General features: G+C 41.3%; 1 protein-coding gene across 2 annotated transcripts in view; it reads right to left on the bottom strand.

Annotated features, from left to right (window-relative positions):
- myo5aa (myosin VAa) overlaps positions 1-16,242 on the bottom strand; it is a 67,388-nt gene that overhangs the window by 25,263 nt on the left and 25,883 nt on the right. For both annotated transcript variants that reach the window (XM_085451126.1, XM_085451131.1), the window contains exons 7-14: positions 16,113-16,194; positions 11,461-11,568; positions 11,260-11,366; positions 10,347-10,612; positions 10,091-10,172; positions 9,665-9,805; positions 8,260-8,385; positions 3,735-3,818 (exon numbers count right to left, since the gene is read on the bottom strand). In XM_085451126.1, coding sequence (XP_085307252.1) covers positions 3,735-3,818; positions 8,260-8,385; positions 9,665-9,805; positions 10,091-10,172; positions 10,347-10,612; positions 11,260-11,366; positions 11,461-11,568; positions 16,113-16,194 — 996 coding nt within the window. The remainder of the gene's footprint in view (positions 1-3,734; positions 3,819-8,259; positions 8,386-9,664; positions 9,806-10,090; positions 10,173-10,346; positions 10,613-11,259; positions 11,367-11,460; positions 11,569-16,112; positions 16,195-16,242) is intronic.

Below are 16,242 nucleotides of genomic sequence, written 5' to 3'. Positions count from 1 at the left end.
CCGTTAAGTAAAGTGGTACTAAAAAGAAACAGCTGGAGGATAATAACAATCAGGTTAACTGGCATCAGATCAGCAACGCGGTTAGGTATTTAACAAAATGAGCATCTTAGAGAGGCAGTGTTTCTCAGAAGTAAAAGCGGCCAGAGGCTCACCACTCTACCAAAAAAATGCTTCTACAAATTCTGGAAGAATTTCAGAATAATGCTCCCCAACATAAGATACTGAATATCTCATCATCTACAGTACATAATATCAAGTAATTCATCTGAAGAAATCACAAGGGACAAAGCCAGAAATATCAATACTGGATGCTTATGGCGGCACTGCATTAAAATCATGCATGATTCTCTCATGAAATCAATGCATGGGCTCGGGAACACATCCAGAAATCTGTCTGCGATATCCATAAAGCTCCATAATGCAAAGAAGGAGCTGTATGTGAACACGATCCATAAAGTCCACCGTCTTCTTTGGGCCGAAGCTAATTTGAAATGGGCTGAGGCAAAGTGGAAAACTGGTCTGCGGTCCGAACTAAAAAGGAGACGTGCCATCTTACTTATTCAGCACCCCCTGATAATATGAAGGTGCGGTACAGCCAGTGAAATTAGCAGCTTGCACATGTGGAAAGGCACCATCAGTGCTGAAAGGTTTATACACATTTTAGAGCAACATATGCTCCCATGCAGATGATATCTTTTTCAGGGAAGGCCTTTCATATTTTATGCTAAACCACATATTACAGTTATTACAACAGCATGGCTTCGTAGTAGAAGAGTCCTGGTGCTGAACTGGCCTGGCTGCAGTGCAGAGCTTTCACCAACTGAAAACACTTTGAGCATTATTAAGTGTAAAATACACCAAAGAAGACCCTGGACTCGCAGACGCTTACAGACCGTTGTGGTAAACTTTGTTTTTTTCTTATACTGGCACATTTGATATGTTTTGGCTGATTAAAAAATGGGTTTATGAGATTTGCAAATGATTACATTCACTTTTTATTTATGACTTTTTTTGGAATTGAACTTGTATGTTTTCAATTTACAAATGCAGTGTGGAGACATCAGAGTGAGTTAATTAATTAAAACTTCTACGGACAAAACAACCAAAACAAAACAGCTCGAACGCAGTTTGAGAGTTTAAGTAGAAGAGCGAAAAGATTGGTTGATTTGTTAATAAGTTTTGTTAAATTCAGTCACAGTCAGAGTTGTTACAATGCTTTACAAACAAATGTAATTAAAAGGTTAAGTTTTGTCATATATGACAGTATGCAGTGGCCATATATGAGTGTACGGCATCATTATGCCATGAAATAATATCACAAACATGTCATGTTCCATGTGACATGAAGGTTATATGAGAAGGATGCTGTGCTATGTGTCGCTGCAGTGCCATGCTGCTTCTAACTAGCATCATTAAGCAGGACAGCCACATCCACAAAGGCTTTACGTGCTGCTCGCTCTCAGATAAAAATACTTTCCTTCCTTCATCCCTTTATTTTCAATGTTGAATCCCCCCTTTTAGTGCTTTCCATGCAGCAAACAAAGGCATACACAAAACTCAAATCTCCTCAGTGCTGTTAGAGTGTATTAACTCACAGACAGAGACAAAGAAGGAGGAAAGTCAAAGGAAAAAGCTAAAGCTAAATGAAGAGCTACAGGCAGACTAGCGTTGTAAGAACGCTTGTGTTTACCTTCTGCTGGCAGTGAAGGTTGTCATGATGAGGACAGAACCAAACATACATGGACAACATATGGAGACACAATTACAAAAAAACAAAAAACAAAAAAAAAAAACCCACAATGAAAGGTTAAAAAGGAAAGCCAAATGTCAAAAAATCCTAAAGGTCAGTTTCTAAATCACGATCTTCCCCCATCCAAAGCAATCACACACAATTATGATTCAAATGAAAAGGAAAAGAAAACCAGGAAGACAAATGAAGCTGAAATGGATGGAAGGAACCGTGATTTAAAAAACAAACAAAACGAAAACATTTTCATTGACATCCAGCAGACATGCAGTATAAAACACATCTGTGGTTGAAAGGTGGCTGCATTCAGACCCAATTCCTGCAAAGACATCTCATTTGGGTTGCTTGGAAAATGAAAGTTTAAGAGATGACACCTTTTAAAAAAATTGCAAACAAATGTAACGTGAAACTGGCTTCCCCATCACAGTGAGAAAGAAGAAAAAGTGACGTTTTCCCAAACGCTGCTTATCTGATGCTGTGCGCACACGTTTCTCAACTGTTCTCAACCGTTTGTTGTAGAACAACATCCAATTTTTGAATTCATTAATTTTTTTTAATCAAAACTTTGTCAATACCGACAAAACAATAAAAATAGAGAGTAAGACACAGGCCATAATAATTTAGGAATTTATGCTTAAGAGTTGAAGAGCCTGAAATCTTCTGAAAGATTGGAGAGGAGATGGCATTCAGTGTGCCGGAGTGCATTTCTGGATGAGAGACCTAAAGCAGAAATGCAGATTCTTCAGAGTCTTTATGATACTTTATCTGTTAATGCGTTAAACTACACAAACAGCTAGCAGCTAAATGTTTATGAATCACTTCAGTTTTACTGGCTGTTGAGGGCTGGTTTAAGAGCTGGTTTTAGACGCAGATACAGACAATATTACAGATGGATAGAAGGCTGTTTTTTAGACAGTGTGATCCTTAGTTAATTGCAATATTATAAATATGTATTATTATTCATATTAAGTATTAGCTCAGTAAAAACAAACACGCACACACAGAAACATTAAGAATGATGGGATAAGCTTGGCAGAGAACCTTAATTTGACTAAATCTCATTAAAAGGTAAACCCCAATTGCTTTAATGCCTCTGATTTCCATTGCAACTATAAGAATACACATCTGTGTGTGAGAGTGAAAAGGTCTTGTTAGATGTTAGAGCGGACTATATCTATATTTCAACCCTTACCCACTTCTGGCTTTGCTGAAAAGGTCTATAAAGGAACAGCCGAAGGTCACTGTGAGAATTTTAAACAAACACACTTCAATAAAGTCTGCGTGTGTGTTTCTGTGCGTACGTGTGTGTGTGTGTGTGTGTGTGTGTGTGTGTGTGTGTGTGTGTGGCCAAAACAGCGAAGAGGATTTAAAGGCTTAGGCCCCTTTTCACCCAACAGGGTTTTACACAGTGATCTCCAGCCAAGACCAAAACACGCACACACACAAACACACACGTGACGTTAATTCAGCTGCGATCTAACTAACTTGGACTTGCAGCTATGTGTGTAGAAAAACTGGGTCTCTGAGTACTGCTGCATATATAAGGTTTTGTGATCTACTATAACATATACTTACATTTAACTGAAGTCCTTAACTCAGGTATAAAGTTGCAGAAAGGTCTTTCATGTGTCAAACTTGAATCTATCCTGCATTCAGGATAAATGTGTGGCACACATTTAGCTTTTTTGTGCCACATGCAAGTAAAAACCTACACAACTGAGAATTTATCTCTGCTAGTGTCACTATCCTCTTCACCAGTAGAGGGCGCTGTTCCCCGTATACTTTAAGTTGAACAGCATGTTTGGCCAATAAACAACTTTCTATTTTTTCCACACAGAGACCAGGTGGCACATCTCTGCAGGAGCAGCAGACGTACATGTCAGTGGATGCTTCACAGTTCTTGAAGTCCAATGTGTTTTAAAGGCTTACATTTGGCTGATTACATACAACAAAACATATTTTCATTGTTGGTGTTTGTGCGTCTCACCTTGCTGGCTTTCATCACATTGATTTGCTCTTCATTCACCGTGTCCTTGTTCTTTTCCAGGAAGCCGTCACACTGGTACTCCACCTGCCCAACGACACAGCAAAGCTTGTGTTACACTTAGGACGAGCGGGTGCCCCACTTTATGTGGCACTGCACAGCATTTCCAACCCACATACTGAGAAAATGGTCCAGTTTACAAAACTCAGCACACATAGAGGACACCTTTAATGAACGGTTGTAAGGGAAGCAGGGAAGGCTGCATCAAGGGTCAAGTGCAAGTCAACAAGTCACAGTCTTTTACTGCTTAAGTGGCGCTCAACAGGGAAACTGAGCTATTCAGTTAATCATCATGAATGACACTAGCATCAATAAATAGAAATAGAACAAAAAAGCTATTAAAATGTACATGTGAGTGGGTGAAGCTGATGGAAAGACATTCTCAAAATTTTCAGCCTTTAATTATTTTTGCTTTAATAGATTTTTTCTATATATTATTGTTTTTGAATGCGGTGAGAATAATGACATGGAGTAACAGTGTACATGTGTGTCTGACAAGAAACGGGTAGCTCAAAAAAAGATATTAAAAGACACAGATGATTACCATAAGCTAAGAGTTTTATAATACAGGGAGCGAGGAGTATCTGGATACAATGATGTGCATTTGTCCTTTACATGCCAGAAATCAAACCTATAGTTTGCATTGTTTGTAATTTTGTCTACTGTTTAATCACTCGTGTCAACATCTCAAATCACTTGTCAGCATTAGTCTTGTGTTCCTCGTTGACTTACACAATGCACTAAGTTTATCAAATCAAATGTATTTGTATAGCACTGTTCAAACACAAGGCAATGCTTTACAGAGGGAAGAAAAGAGAAGGAGAGAGAAGGAAAAAAATCATGCAAGACATAAATGTACTGAAGAAGCACTCCAAACTTATTCATTTTATTTTGGTTTGCTATGATTCTGGGAGCGACATAGGTGACCTCTTCCTGGTGACGCGAGAGTTCCACATGTTTTGTAAAGTATGTTTGAAGTGTAATGTCGTCGGAGATCATTTAGTGCTTAGTGAAAATTTTTTAAATCTGTCTTAGGAGACGCATAAAGTTTTTCTGTATATGCTTTAGAGAGGAATATTTTAATTTTTGTTGTTTTTTTTAAATGGTAATAGACTTTGCACAATCCCGCCCCCCGTTTGGCAAATCTGATCACGCCGCCATCTTCCTCATGCCAAAATACAAACAAAGGCTAAAACAGGAAGTTCCGGTTCAGAGGAAGGTCGCGCGCTGGACGGATCAATCGGTGGCCGCGTTACAGGACGCACTCGATGACGCAGACTGGGGCATGTTCAGAAACAGCTCCGACGATGACGTCAACGTGTTTACGGAAGCGGTTGTGGGATTCATCGGGAAACTAGCGGATGATACCGCGGAGACAAAGACTATCACAACGTTTCCCAACCAGAAGCCGTGGGTGGATAAAACCATCCGCGACGCTCTGAGATCCCGCACCGCTGCCTACAACACGGGACTCATGACGGGGGACATGGACCCGTACAAAGCCGCGTCATATAACGTGCGGAGGGCGGTGAAAGAGGCGAAGCAGCGCTACGGGAGGAAACTAGAGTCACAACTCCAACAGAGTGACTCTAGGAGCCTGTGGCGGGGACTAAGGACAATAACGGACTATAAAGCACCAACAACCGGTATGACGAACGCGGCCGTGACTCTGGCAGACGAGCTGAACACTTTCTATGCTCGCTTCGAGGCTGCAGCTAAGGTCTCCAACAATGCTAGTGTTAGCGGCGCTAACGGCTGCAGACAGGAAGATACTGCCAGCACCGGAAACGTGCTCGTCATCTCCGAGCATGAAGTAAGGAGAGCCTTCAAGAGAGTGAACACCAGGAAAGCAGCAGGACCAGACGGCATCCCAGGTCGTATCCTAAGAGACTGCGCATACCAGCTAGCTCCTGTGTTCACTGAGATATTCAACATCTCTTTATCTCAGTCGGTGATCCCCACATGCTTCAAAGAGTCCATCATTGTTCCCGTCCCGAAGAAACCCCACCCTGCTTCTCTCAATGACTATCGCCCTGTAGCCCTCACCTCAGTAGTGATGAAGTGCTTTGAACGCCTGGTCAGAGACTTCATCATTTCTTCACTACCAGACACACTGGACCCACTACAGTTCGCTTACCGTCCAAATCGTTCCACAGACGATGCCATCTCTCATCTCCTCCACACATCACTCACTCACTTGGACACTAGAAGGGGGAATTATGTTAAAATGCTCTTCATAGACTACAGCTCTGCTTTTAACACCATAATTCCCTCCACACTCACCACCAAGCTGGAGCATCTGGGACTCAGCTCATCTATGTGTCAGTGGATCTCCAACTTCCTAACTGGCAGACCACAGGCAGTAAGGATGGGCGGACATGTCTCAGCCTCCACCACTCTCAGCACTGGAGCCCCCCAGGGGTGTGTTCTGAGCCCCCTGCTGTACTCTTTGTACACATATGACTGTGTGGCCACTACCAGCTCCACCACCATCATCAAGTTTGCTGACGACACCGTCGTGGTGGGCCTGATCTCTGATAACAACGAGACGGCCTACCTGAAGGAGATTAGGAATCTGGAGAACTGGTGCCAGAGGAACAACCTCCTTCTAAACGTCAGTAAGACAAAGGAGCTGATAGTGGACTTCAGCACTAAGCAGGAGAGGAACTACCAGACCCCCGTCATCAACGAGTGCCCAGTGGAGAGAGTGGACAGCTTCAAATACCTCGGAGTTCACATCACGCAGGACCTGTCATGGTCCTGTCACATCAACACCGTGGTGAAAAAGGCCCGACAGCGTCTCTACCACCTCAGACGCTTGAGAGACTTCCAACTGCCCTCCAAGGTGCTCAGGAACTTTTACTCGTGCACCATAGAGAGCATCCTGGCGGGAAACATCTTAACCTGGTTCGGGAACAGCACCATGCAGGACAGACGAGCTCTACAGAGGGTTGTGCGGTCAGCTGAGCGCACCATCCGCTCCGAGCTCCCTGACCTGCACTCAATCTACAGCAGGCGGTGCTGGACCAAGGCCAGGAAGATCGTGAAGGACCTCAGCCATCCCAACAACAGACTGTTCTCTCTGTTGAGGTCAGGAAAGCGATTCCGCTCCCTGAAGACCAACACAGAGAGACTGAGGAGGAGCTTCTTCCCGCAGGCGATACGGTCTCTCAATCACACCACCACACAGTACTGACCCACACATATGGTTCTTACACACACACTGGACTTTCTGGACTTTGGTTTTGCACAACACTGGTCACTATATTCTTCATTTCCGGTTAATACTTGTACAGCTGCTGTTATTGTGTATATATTTATTTATATTTAGATTTCTTCATACATTCTTATATAGTTCTATATTGTGTATTTTGTTGTACAGTTATTTTATTTTCAACTTTAATTTATATATTTATCTTTATCTTATTCTTCCCAGTTAAATTTACCGTTCATTCTAATTTGTGTTGTACAGTTATTTCATTTTTAACCTTAATTTATATTTTATTCCTTCCTAGTTAAATTTACCCTTTTTAATTTTTCATATTTATTTCCCATCTTATTCATAGCCTTTTCCTTTTTTGTTCTCTTTAGGTCACGAGCAGTTGTCCAAGCATTTCACTACATATCGTACTGTGTATGACTGTGTACGTGACAAATAAAATTTGAATTTGAAATTTGAATTTGAAATTTGTCTGGTCTGTTGAAAATGCGTTGTTCCACAATTATTCTGGCCTGATTTAAAAATGTAACCATTTTTTTAGAACCTCTTTTAGAAACTCCAGCTATACAGACTTATTCAAGCTCTATGATTATGTGGTGACACTGATATGTAGAGTTGTGTGTCATAATTATGGTAAGAGATTTTATAATATCTAATAATTATTATAAAATTATTTTATTTGTTGGATCTGTTCAGCCCGAGTTACTCCTGTAAGAACTTAAGCTATAGGATGTATTTTTCCTCTTGGTAATGAGTCAAACTGAACTACAGTGAAAGCACATTTCATCTAATACAAAAAGTATAAATATTGGAAATCCTTAGACTTATATGGCTCTAGGTATCCTAATATAACATCATTTGGTCTTTTAATCCGCTTTCTCAGTAACCTTATAGTGAAGCTGTAAAAACAGAAATGAAAATTAATGCTTTGTCACACAGCATCTCAGAGGACAAAAAAAAATTATTATTACACCACTACACGAACATGTCATTGCTAAAATGCTCATTTACGTTAGAGCACCGATAATTTTTTATTTATTTATTTTTTTAAATAGTCCATCTTCCTACCCTAAAAATACCTCACACGTGCAGTTAATCTGTTCCCTCATGCTGTTAAATCTTTTAAATCAACCTTTTTAAATGTACACAAACACTTATGATACAAAAAAAAAGAAAAAAGAAAAAGAAATGTAACAACCTAATATGTAACAGTGTGGAAACACAAAGCATACAGTCTGACAGACCCACCTTGTCTGCAAAATGTTGGATGATGAAGGCGCGGTTGGACATGCGAGGCTTCTCAAACAGGGAACAAGTCTTTAGGTGGGTGTTGTACAGCTTTTGAGCCCATGAGTCATCCGAACCTTTAGGCATCTGTTACAGAAAAAAAGAAACCATGAATAATGCATTTTCATCTTTTCAGAAATTACAATGTTTATTTCAGTTGTTTGATTGAACTTTTTCTTGTCATTCATTGCATACTGACAAACATACGTCCTTGCCATAATGTGAGAAATGCGTTCCCACCTCAAATGTCAACAACCTGTAAAATGACCTTGCAGAGTTTGAGAGCGACAGAGAGATAAGCTCAACAGACACAGGACAAGAAACTAGAGCCTTTAATATCACAGCTGCCACAGCATTAACTAAAACAAAGCTCAATTCTGTTTATTTCATACACGCTCAATATTTCATTCCAGTCTTACTAACATGAATGAACATAAACTAAAAACAACCTCACGTCCGCCTCTTGTTTAGTTTCACAGTGAGAAAGAAGAAAAAGAGAGCTGTGGTTAATATTTAGCTTTGGGTTTCTCAGTTTTAGGTATTGGTGACTTTAGCCTTGTGTGTGGTGGGAGGCAATGACAAGCTGCAGGCTGACGTCAAAAAATGGAAAGCAGAATGTGGGTGTGAATGAAGAAACCCACAGGCCTCTGCTTAACATGCAGCACAGGCTCAGTTTACTTTATTTTGCTTGTTTATATTCATGAGAAAGTTTATGTAAGTAACTTATGTAATGTAATTCCTTTCTTTTTCTTTAAAGATATGTAGTTGGAGAAAGTCGGTTCTTAAAAACTTTTGCATGAAGAGCAAACTGCTCAAATAGAAGACAAACGTGAAGAATGATGCAACCTAAGCAACAGAATCGCTGACCGTGATATAACTGATCTGAAATACACCGGTGAAGTAATCAATCGGTGTAGTAAACAAGATTGATCGCCTTGTAAAAATGAAACGCTCTGCTGGGAAAACTGCTGTTAAAGTAACATGTAGCACCAACCACAGCATTGCTGTATTAGGATGATGCACAAGCCAGTCCACAGAAACTGCTCGGGAACACAACAATTACCCTGTATTCACCCACGCAGTGCTAATCTAGAACCAGTGCCATGCATTTCTACATATAAAACACTGACACCTGTACAAACTAGCACCAGCATGGGACCACAGAATTGCTAGGTTCAGAGTTCAGTGGCTAAGGGAGGGATTATCATCAGACCTAGCCCACAGATTCAACTCCCATGATTTACTTCTCACAGAACTAGCAGGAACTCTACAAATCGAATTAGCTCGAACCTAAGAAACTGCAACCAAGTATTTCAATGTTGTGCCCGTTCTGCATACACTATTTGTCGGGTAAAATGAGACATACCCTGCACTCCTCGTCCAACAGGTCCAGGATGCCCATCTTAGCTTCTATGAGGTTGATGCACGGCTGATTGTCATAGAAGTCGATCAGAGTCCAGGGGATCTGCTCCTTCATGTACTCCTCCTGCTCCAGTTTGAACACATGCTGTGCAGACAGAAACACACAGTTAGGTATTTAACTTTATTAGTATTTACAACCTTTAAATATAAGGAGTGGCCTAACAAGAGTTATGCTGCTCTTTATAAATTATTTACATTGATTTTTTTCATGTAAATTGTCCATTATTTAGTTCTATTTTTAAACTCTGAGGTTTTTCATGGAATTTGCATATTTTGTTCAGAACCACCACTGACATGCTTTTGAAGTTTGTGAACTGCCACGTTTTGATTGAGGGCAGCTATTGATCGTTTGCTTTTTGCTGCTGCTTACCATGTTGAACTGTTGCTGCAGCTTCTCATTAGCGTAGTTGATACAGAACTGCTCAAAGCTGTTGATTTCAAATGTCTCAAACCTTGTGAAGAACAAGAGTGATGTTAATGACCTGAAACACACTTTTTCACTGCTGTGTTTTAATTTGATGAGCAAACTCAGACAAATCCAGCGAAAGAATGATGCTAAAAAGCTCAGACTGATTAGCTACCCCTTTGTAACTACTACATACTTTGAAAGTACTACACAGACATACCCGTAGATGTCGAGGACTCCGATGAAGGAGTGCTGTTTAACATTTGTCACCAGAGCCTTGTTGACGTGCTCCACAATCCAGTTGAAGAGCTTGGCGTAGATATGTTTGGACAGGGCATCACGGGCATTCGTGGCCTGCAGACGAGGGAGGGGCTTGATATACGTCTCTGTGGCCGTCTTCAGCTTCCTGTGGCACAGCCACTGGGACATATCCTGGTAGGTCACGCCCACCAGCTCGCAAAACGCCATCAGGTGACGGTTGTTGGGCTACATCAGAAAGAAGAAGTTTTTATCTCCACTATCCAACACAAAAGTGATCCATCTATGATGTGGCTCCACATCACAGATGGATATGATGTGGGGCCACTAAATGCATCTTTAGGGAGGAATAAGTGGGGAAAAAAGTGGCTTTTATTAAAAAATTCTAAAACAAAAGAACAAATAGATCCCAGTGGAATTAATCCAAACAACTAAAGCTGCAGCCTCATTTCTGCCTCTACCTATTTACTAATTTTAAAGCTTCTTAGCTTGTAAGCACGTGATAGGCTCATGAATACGCAAACTGTGAATACAAGGTACCTACAGGTATAAGCAAGCAAGCTTTTGAAAAACCCCTAAAATTGAAATTCAGAACAAACTGGCTGGCATTACCATGTTCAGAGTTCCTACCGGGGGATTTAAAGCACAAGTATGAAGGATTCTTCTGTTTTCAAGGCATTCTTTAAGGAATGACCTACATCATTAAGTTTGATCAGGGATGCAAAACTCATTTTACATCAAGGGCCACATACAGTCCACTTTGATCTAAAGTGGAGCTGAACTGAGAAAGTCCCTCCTAATTACGACACTTATTTATGCAACAGCCCAGTGATACGCTCCCCCTTTTCTTTATGCAGTATGAAGAGTATCCTCACAGGAATAACGCTGCTGTCTGCATCTCTGTCCTTAATCTCCACATTTCCCAGATGAAGAATGGCAGCCAAAACCTGGAACAAACCCATCTGATAGGACTCATTAATACCTGCAGAGGACACACAAACACATCCCTAGGTTTTTACTTCCATTTTTTCCATACAGATTTCAACCTGCGTGTATTTTTTAGGTGTGTGAGTTACCCAGCAAGGAAAAAGCATTGCGTGTGGTGCAAAGCTCCTTGGTGTCATCCACTCCGTCGATAACGGGGCTGCGGCCCTGCCTCGTGTACAGGAAGTCATTTGCACTGCCTGAATAGAGACACAGAGGGGCAAACATGGAACAGTGAGTCTTACATTGTGCTACTTGGACACGTGTGCTACTAAAACCTCAGCCACTAACTAGGAAGGTGTGTATTACAATCATATGCTGCGACATTGTGTCCAGAATGAACTCAACGTGCAACCTTGCAACTAACCAGAGCTGCAATCCTGGTTTGCTGAACTGAAGGATCAAATAAAACAAGGACACAAAATTGTGGTCATCAAACGAATCTCATGGTCAGATTTCAGAAGATTTTCTACAGGCCCTACTACTTCTACTTTCTAAAGGCCCTGGTCTCTATTTAAGGTAATACGTCATATTCTGCTGAGCTGAAGTTTTCTGTTTTTGTTTCATTGTTATTAACAACTTATTCACTGTATCTTCCTGAGTTTAGGTAGAAATGATCATAATCTGTTTTTATTCTGTGACACTGACTCACTCAGAGTGATGCTGGGTGTTTGTTCACTGTCAGCTCAGGAGACTGATAACGTGGAAAACTCTCAGTTCTCAGAAATAAACAAAATCAAGAACGCTTCTTCTGCGTATGAGCCCAACTTTCTTACAATCGGTTTCTTTATACACACTTAACACCGAATTAGGGCATGGTCTGTTGCCTGGCAACAAGAGTCAGTGACATGACTGTGACAACCACTCCATTAACTGAGCCAGGAAGTTAGCAGGAGAGGAAAAGACAGCAGCTGCGTGTGTGTGTGTGTGTGTGTGTGTGTGTGTGTGTGTGTGTGTGTGTGTGTGTGTGTGTGTGTGTGAGATAGAAAGAGTGCCAAGTGAGTGGCAGTAAATGGCGGTGCCAGCAGAGAGTGTGTGTCCATGACTAGGATGAGCAGGTGCAGGTCCACAGTGGGAGCGCTCTATAAGGGAGCCTGATGAACCAGAGAATCAATGAGTCACAGTTCAGTTCCTACAGCAGGAACTTTGCCTGATGCATCTAAGCTGATATCTTACTAATAATTTAGAGAAATCTCTGACTGTCCATCTATGTGTGTTTCACTCATCTCATCAACTGCTTGTCCAATCATACTAGTGCCAGACCATTACACTAACCTGAACCTATATATATCTAAACGAGATCTAGATCTTTGGGCAGGATGCTTTGCATTTGTCGTTTCATTTTTTTTTTAATGCTCTAAAACACATAAAAATCAAGAAGCAATTTCAATCTAAGCCTAATTTTTATTGCTCATTACAAAGTCAGTGACTTCTTGAGCCAATGGATTTCACCGTTCTGGCATACTGTCTACAGCAAGAGTGACTCACAAGCCGAAAAAATAAATATACTTGGGAAAGGAAATTCCCCCTGTCTGTTAAGTCATTTTAATGAAATGCTTTCACTTTACAGCATAAAGTGAAAGTCTAACCATTATGTTCCATTTGTGGGTAAGTTTCATTCACAAAAATATAACAGACGAATGAGGAAGGAAGTTAGTTCTAGTTACAGCTGGTCTTTCGTAGCCTTAAACAAAAAACAAAAAAACCCATAACCTTTCAGCATATTGTAAATTATGCACTTGCCTCCTCTTGCCTCGTTTTTAAATGATGACTTTGTCTAACATAAGATCTTTTTTAGGCATCATCAGATTACGAGTAGAATGTAGTATATGTGCTGAAAGGGTCAGAGGAGGAAGTGAGTAGTCTGGGGTTGAATCCCAGCTGTGTAGGCACGTGCTCATCTGGTGATCGGTGCTTAGAACAGGGAGCGTTTTTTTTGCCTCTCCTAGTTTTCTGTTCTGTAACATATTTACAGGAGTCCGATGCCACCACCAGCATGACTCATATTAGAGGTCTGGACTGCTTGTGAAATCTATTTGCACCTAAAATTGAAGTGAAAAAGAAAAAGATCACTCTTATGTGGCACTTAATGTTTTTTTTCATGAGGTCTAAACAAGTAACAACCTCTGGGGCTGGAAAAAAAAAAAAAAAGCACTGAAGCGTTGAAGTGCCATAAACTGCATTTCCTCTGCTTCCTCCACTTCAAGGCTGCTTTAAAAAGTGAGTTTATCCCCACAGACGTCCATATTAAATTGCCCCACATTAAAGCATTTAAAAACATGCTTACACCCTGGTACGAAAACAGTTGCGGTCTCTATGGATAGTCTCCCCCTTCAGCGAGCGATTTATTTAGTTATTTATATTTAATTAAGAGGTGTGGCCACTTTGATTGGCAAATGTACAACACAAGACTCCTGTATCCCCTGGCTGTCTTCTAGGCCTCAGCTGTGCTGGCTGAACAGTGGACTGGATTTCTCTTCTCTGTTTGTGCTATTGGTGCCTTTTGGGGCTTTTAATGGCACAGTCTGTCTAATAATACGGTTTGATTTGTGATACAGACCATCCAAGAAGTTTGTGTTTCCATTTTGGTGAAATTCTTGTTTTTTTAATACTCTATTGCTTGGCACTACTTTGCATATATTTATGTGACTGCATGCAGTTCATGCAGCTCATGAGCTTGCTAATCAAGCTAGCTAGCATTAGCTCGCAAATTAGCACTCTAACCTCTTGTCTAAATTAGGAACCTTCTGGCTTTAAAAACACTGACATTGTTAAATGCTGATGTTGAGGCTCCAAAATGTATAGTGCAAACCAACAGCTTTCTATACTTCTTGGCCTGTATACATCCATCTTTCATACAGGTCATTGGTTTGGCGCTCTCAAAATGAGTGAGACCATGATGGCAACTTTTATAAAGTCTGAACCTCTAAAGCATTTCATTAATAGCCATGTGTGTTCAGGTGCTGCAAATGAATTTAGCACTTCTACAGCTAGAGCTTTTGTATTTAATTCCATTGTCAGTATACAGTGGGGCAAAAAAGTATTTAGTCAGCCACCGATTGTGCAAGTTTCCCCACCTAAAATGATGACAGAGGTCAGTAATTTGCACCAGAGGTACACTTCAACTGTGAGAGACAGAATGTGAAACAAAAATCCATGAATCCACATGGTAGGATTTGTAAAGAATTTATTCGTAAATCAGGGTGGAAAATAAGTATTTGGTCACCTCAAACAAGGAAAATCTCTGGCTCTCACAGACCTGTAACGTCTTCTGTAAGAAGCTTTTCTGTCCCCCACTCGTTACCTGTATGAATGGCACCTGTTTGAACTCATCATCTGTATAAAAGACACCTGTCCACAGCCTCAAACAGTCAGACTCCAAACTCCGCCATGGCCAAGACCAAAGAGCTTTCGAAGGACACCAGGAAAAGTATTGTAGACCTGCACCAGACTGGGAAGAGTGAATCAACAATAGGCAAGCAGCTTGGTGTGAAAAAATCAACTGTGGGAGCAATCATCAGAAAATGGAAGACATACAAGACCACTGATAATCTCCCTCGATCTGGGGCTCCACGCAAGATCTCATCCCGTGGGGTCAAAATGATCATGAGAACGGTGAGCAAAGATCCCAGAACCACACGGGGGGACCTGGTGAATGACCTGCAGAGAGCTGGGACCAAAGTAACAAAGGTCACCATCAGTAACACACTACAACGGCAGGGAATCAAATCCCGCAGTGCCAGACGTGTTCCGCTGCTGAAGCCAGTGCATGTCCAGGCCCGTCTGAAGTTTGCCAGAGAGCACATGGATGATACAGCAGAGGATTGGGAGAATGTCATGTGGTCAGATGAAACCAAAGTAGAACTTTTTGGTATAAACTCAACTCGTCGTGTTTGGAGGAAGAAGAATACTGAGTTGCATCCCAAGAACACCATACCTACTGTGAAGCATGGGGGTGGAAACATCATGCTATGGGGCTGTTTTTCTGCCAAGGGGACAGGACGACTGATCCGTGTTAAGGACAGAATGAATGGGGCCATGTATCCTGAGATTTTGAGCCAAAACCTCCTTCCATCAGTGAGAACTTTGAAGATGAAATGAGGCTGGGTCTTCCAACATGACAATGATCCAAAACACACCGCCCGGGCAACAAAGGAGTGGCTCCGTAAGAAGCATTTGAAAGTCCTGGAGTGGCCTAGCCAGTCTCCAGACCTCAACCCCATAGAAAATCTGTGGCGGGAGTTGAAAGTCCGTGTTGCTCAGCGACAGCCCCAAAACATCACTGCTCTCGAGAAGATCTGCATGGAGGAATGGGCCAAAATACCAGCTACTGTGTGTGCAAACCTGGTAAAGACCTATAGTAAACGTTTGACCTCTGTTATTGCCAACAAAGGTTATGTTACAAAGTATTGAGTTGTATTTTTGTTATTGACCAAATACTTATTTTCCACCCTGATTTACGAATAAATTCTTTACAAATCCTACCATGTGGATTCATGGATTTTTTTTTCACATTCTGTCTCTCACAGTTGAAGTGTACCTCTGGTGCAAATTACTGACCTCTGTCATCATTTTAAGTGGGGGAACTTGCACAATCGGTGGCTGACTAAATACTTTTTTGCCCCACTGTACATATATGTATATACATATACGTGTGTGTGTGTGTGTGTGTGTGTGTGTGTGTGTGTGTGTGTGTGTGTGTGTGTGTGTGTGTGTGTGTGTAACGTGTATCTGACCGACTTACTTAGCTTCAGAGCCTTGAACTCAGGCAGATGTGCAGATGCACAAAGCTGATAGAAGATATGATAATTTCTCTCCTCGTCCGCCTGGAAGAAAGCAGAAAGATCATATCTGATTAATCAATAAGATATTAT

The sequence above is a fragment of the Copadichromis virginalis genome, linkage group LG1, assembly GCF_057382275.1.
Source record: "Copadichromis virginalis isolate Kocher_CV1m ecotype Utaka linkage group LG1, C_Virginalis_male_GT1.1, whole genome shotgun sequence".
In the NCBI taxonomy this organism is placed as follows: Eukaryota; Metazoa; Chordata; class Actinopteri; order Cichliformes; family Cichlidae; genus Copadichromis; species Copadichromis virginalis.
Note: the sequence above shows the minus strand (reverse complement) of the source record. Positions and strands in the feature narration are given on the sequence as shown.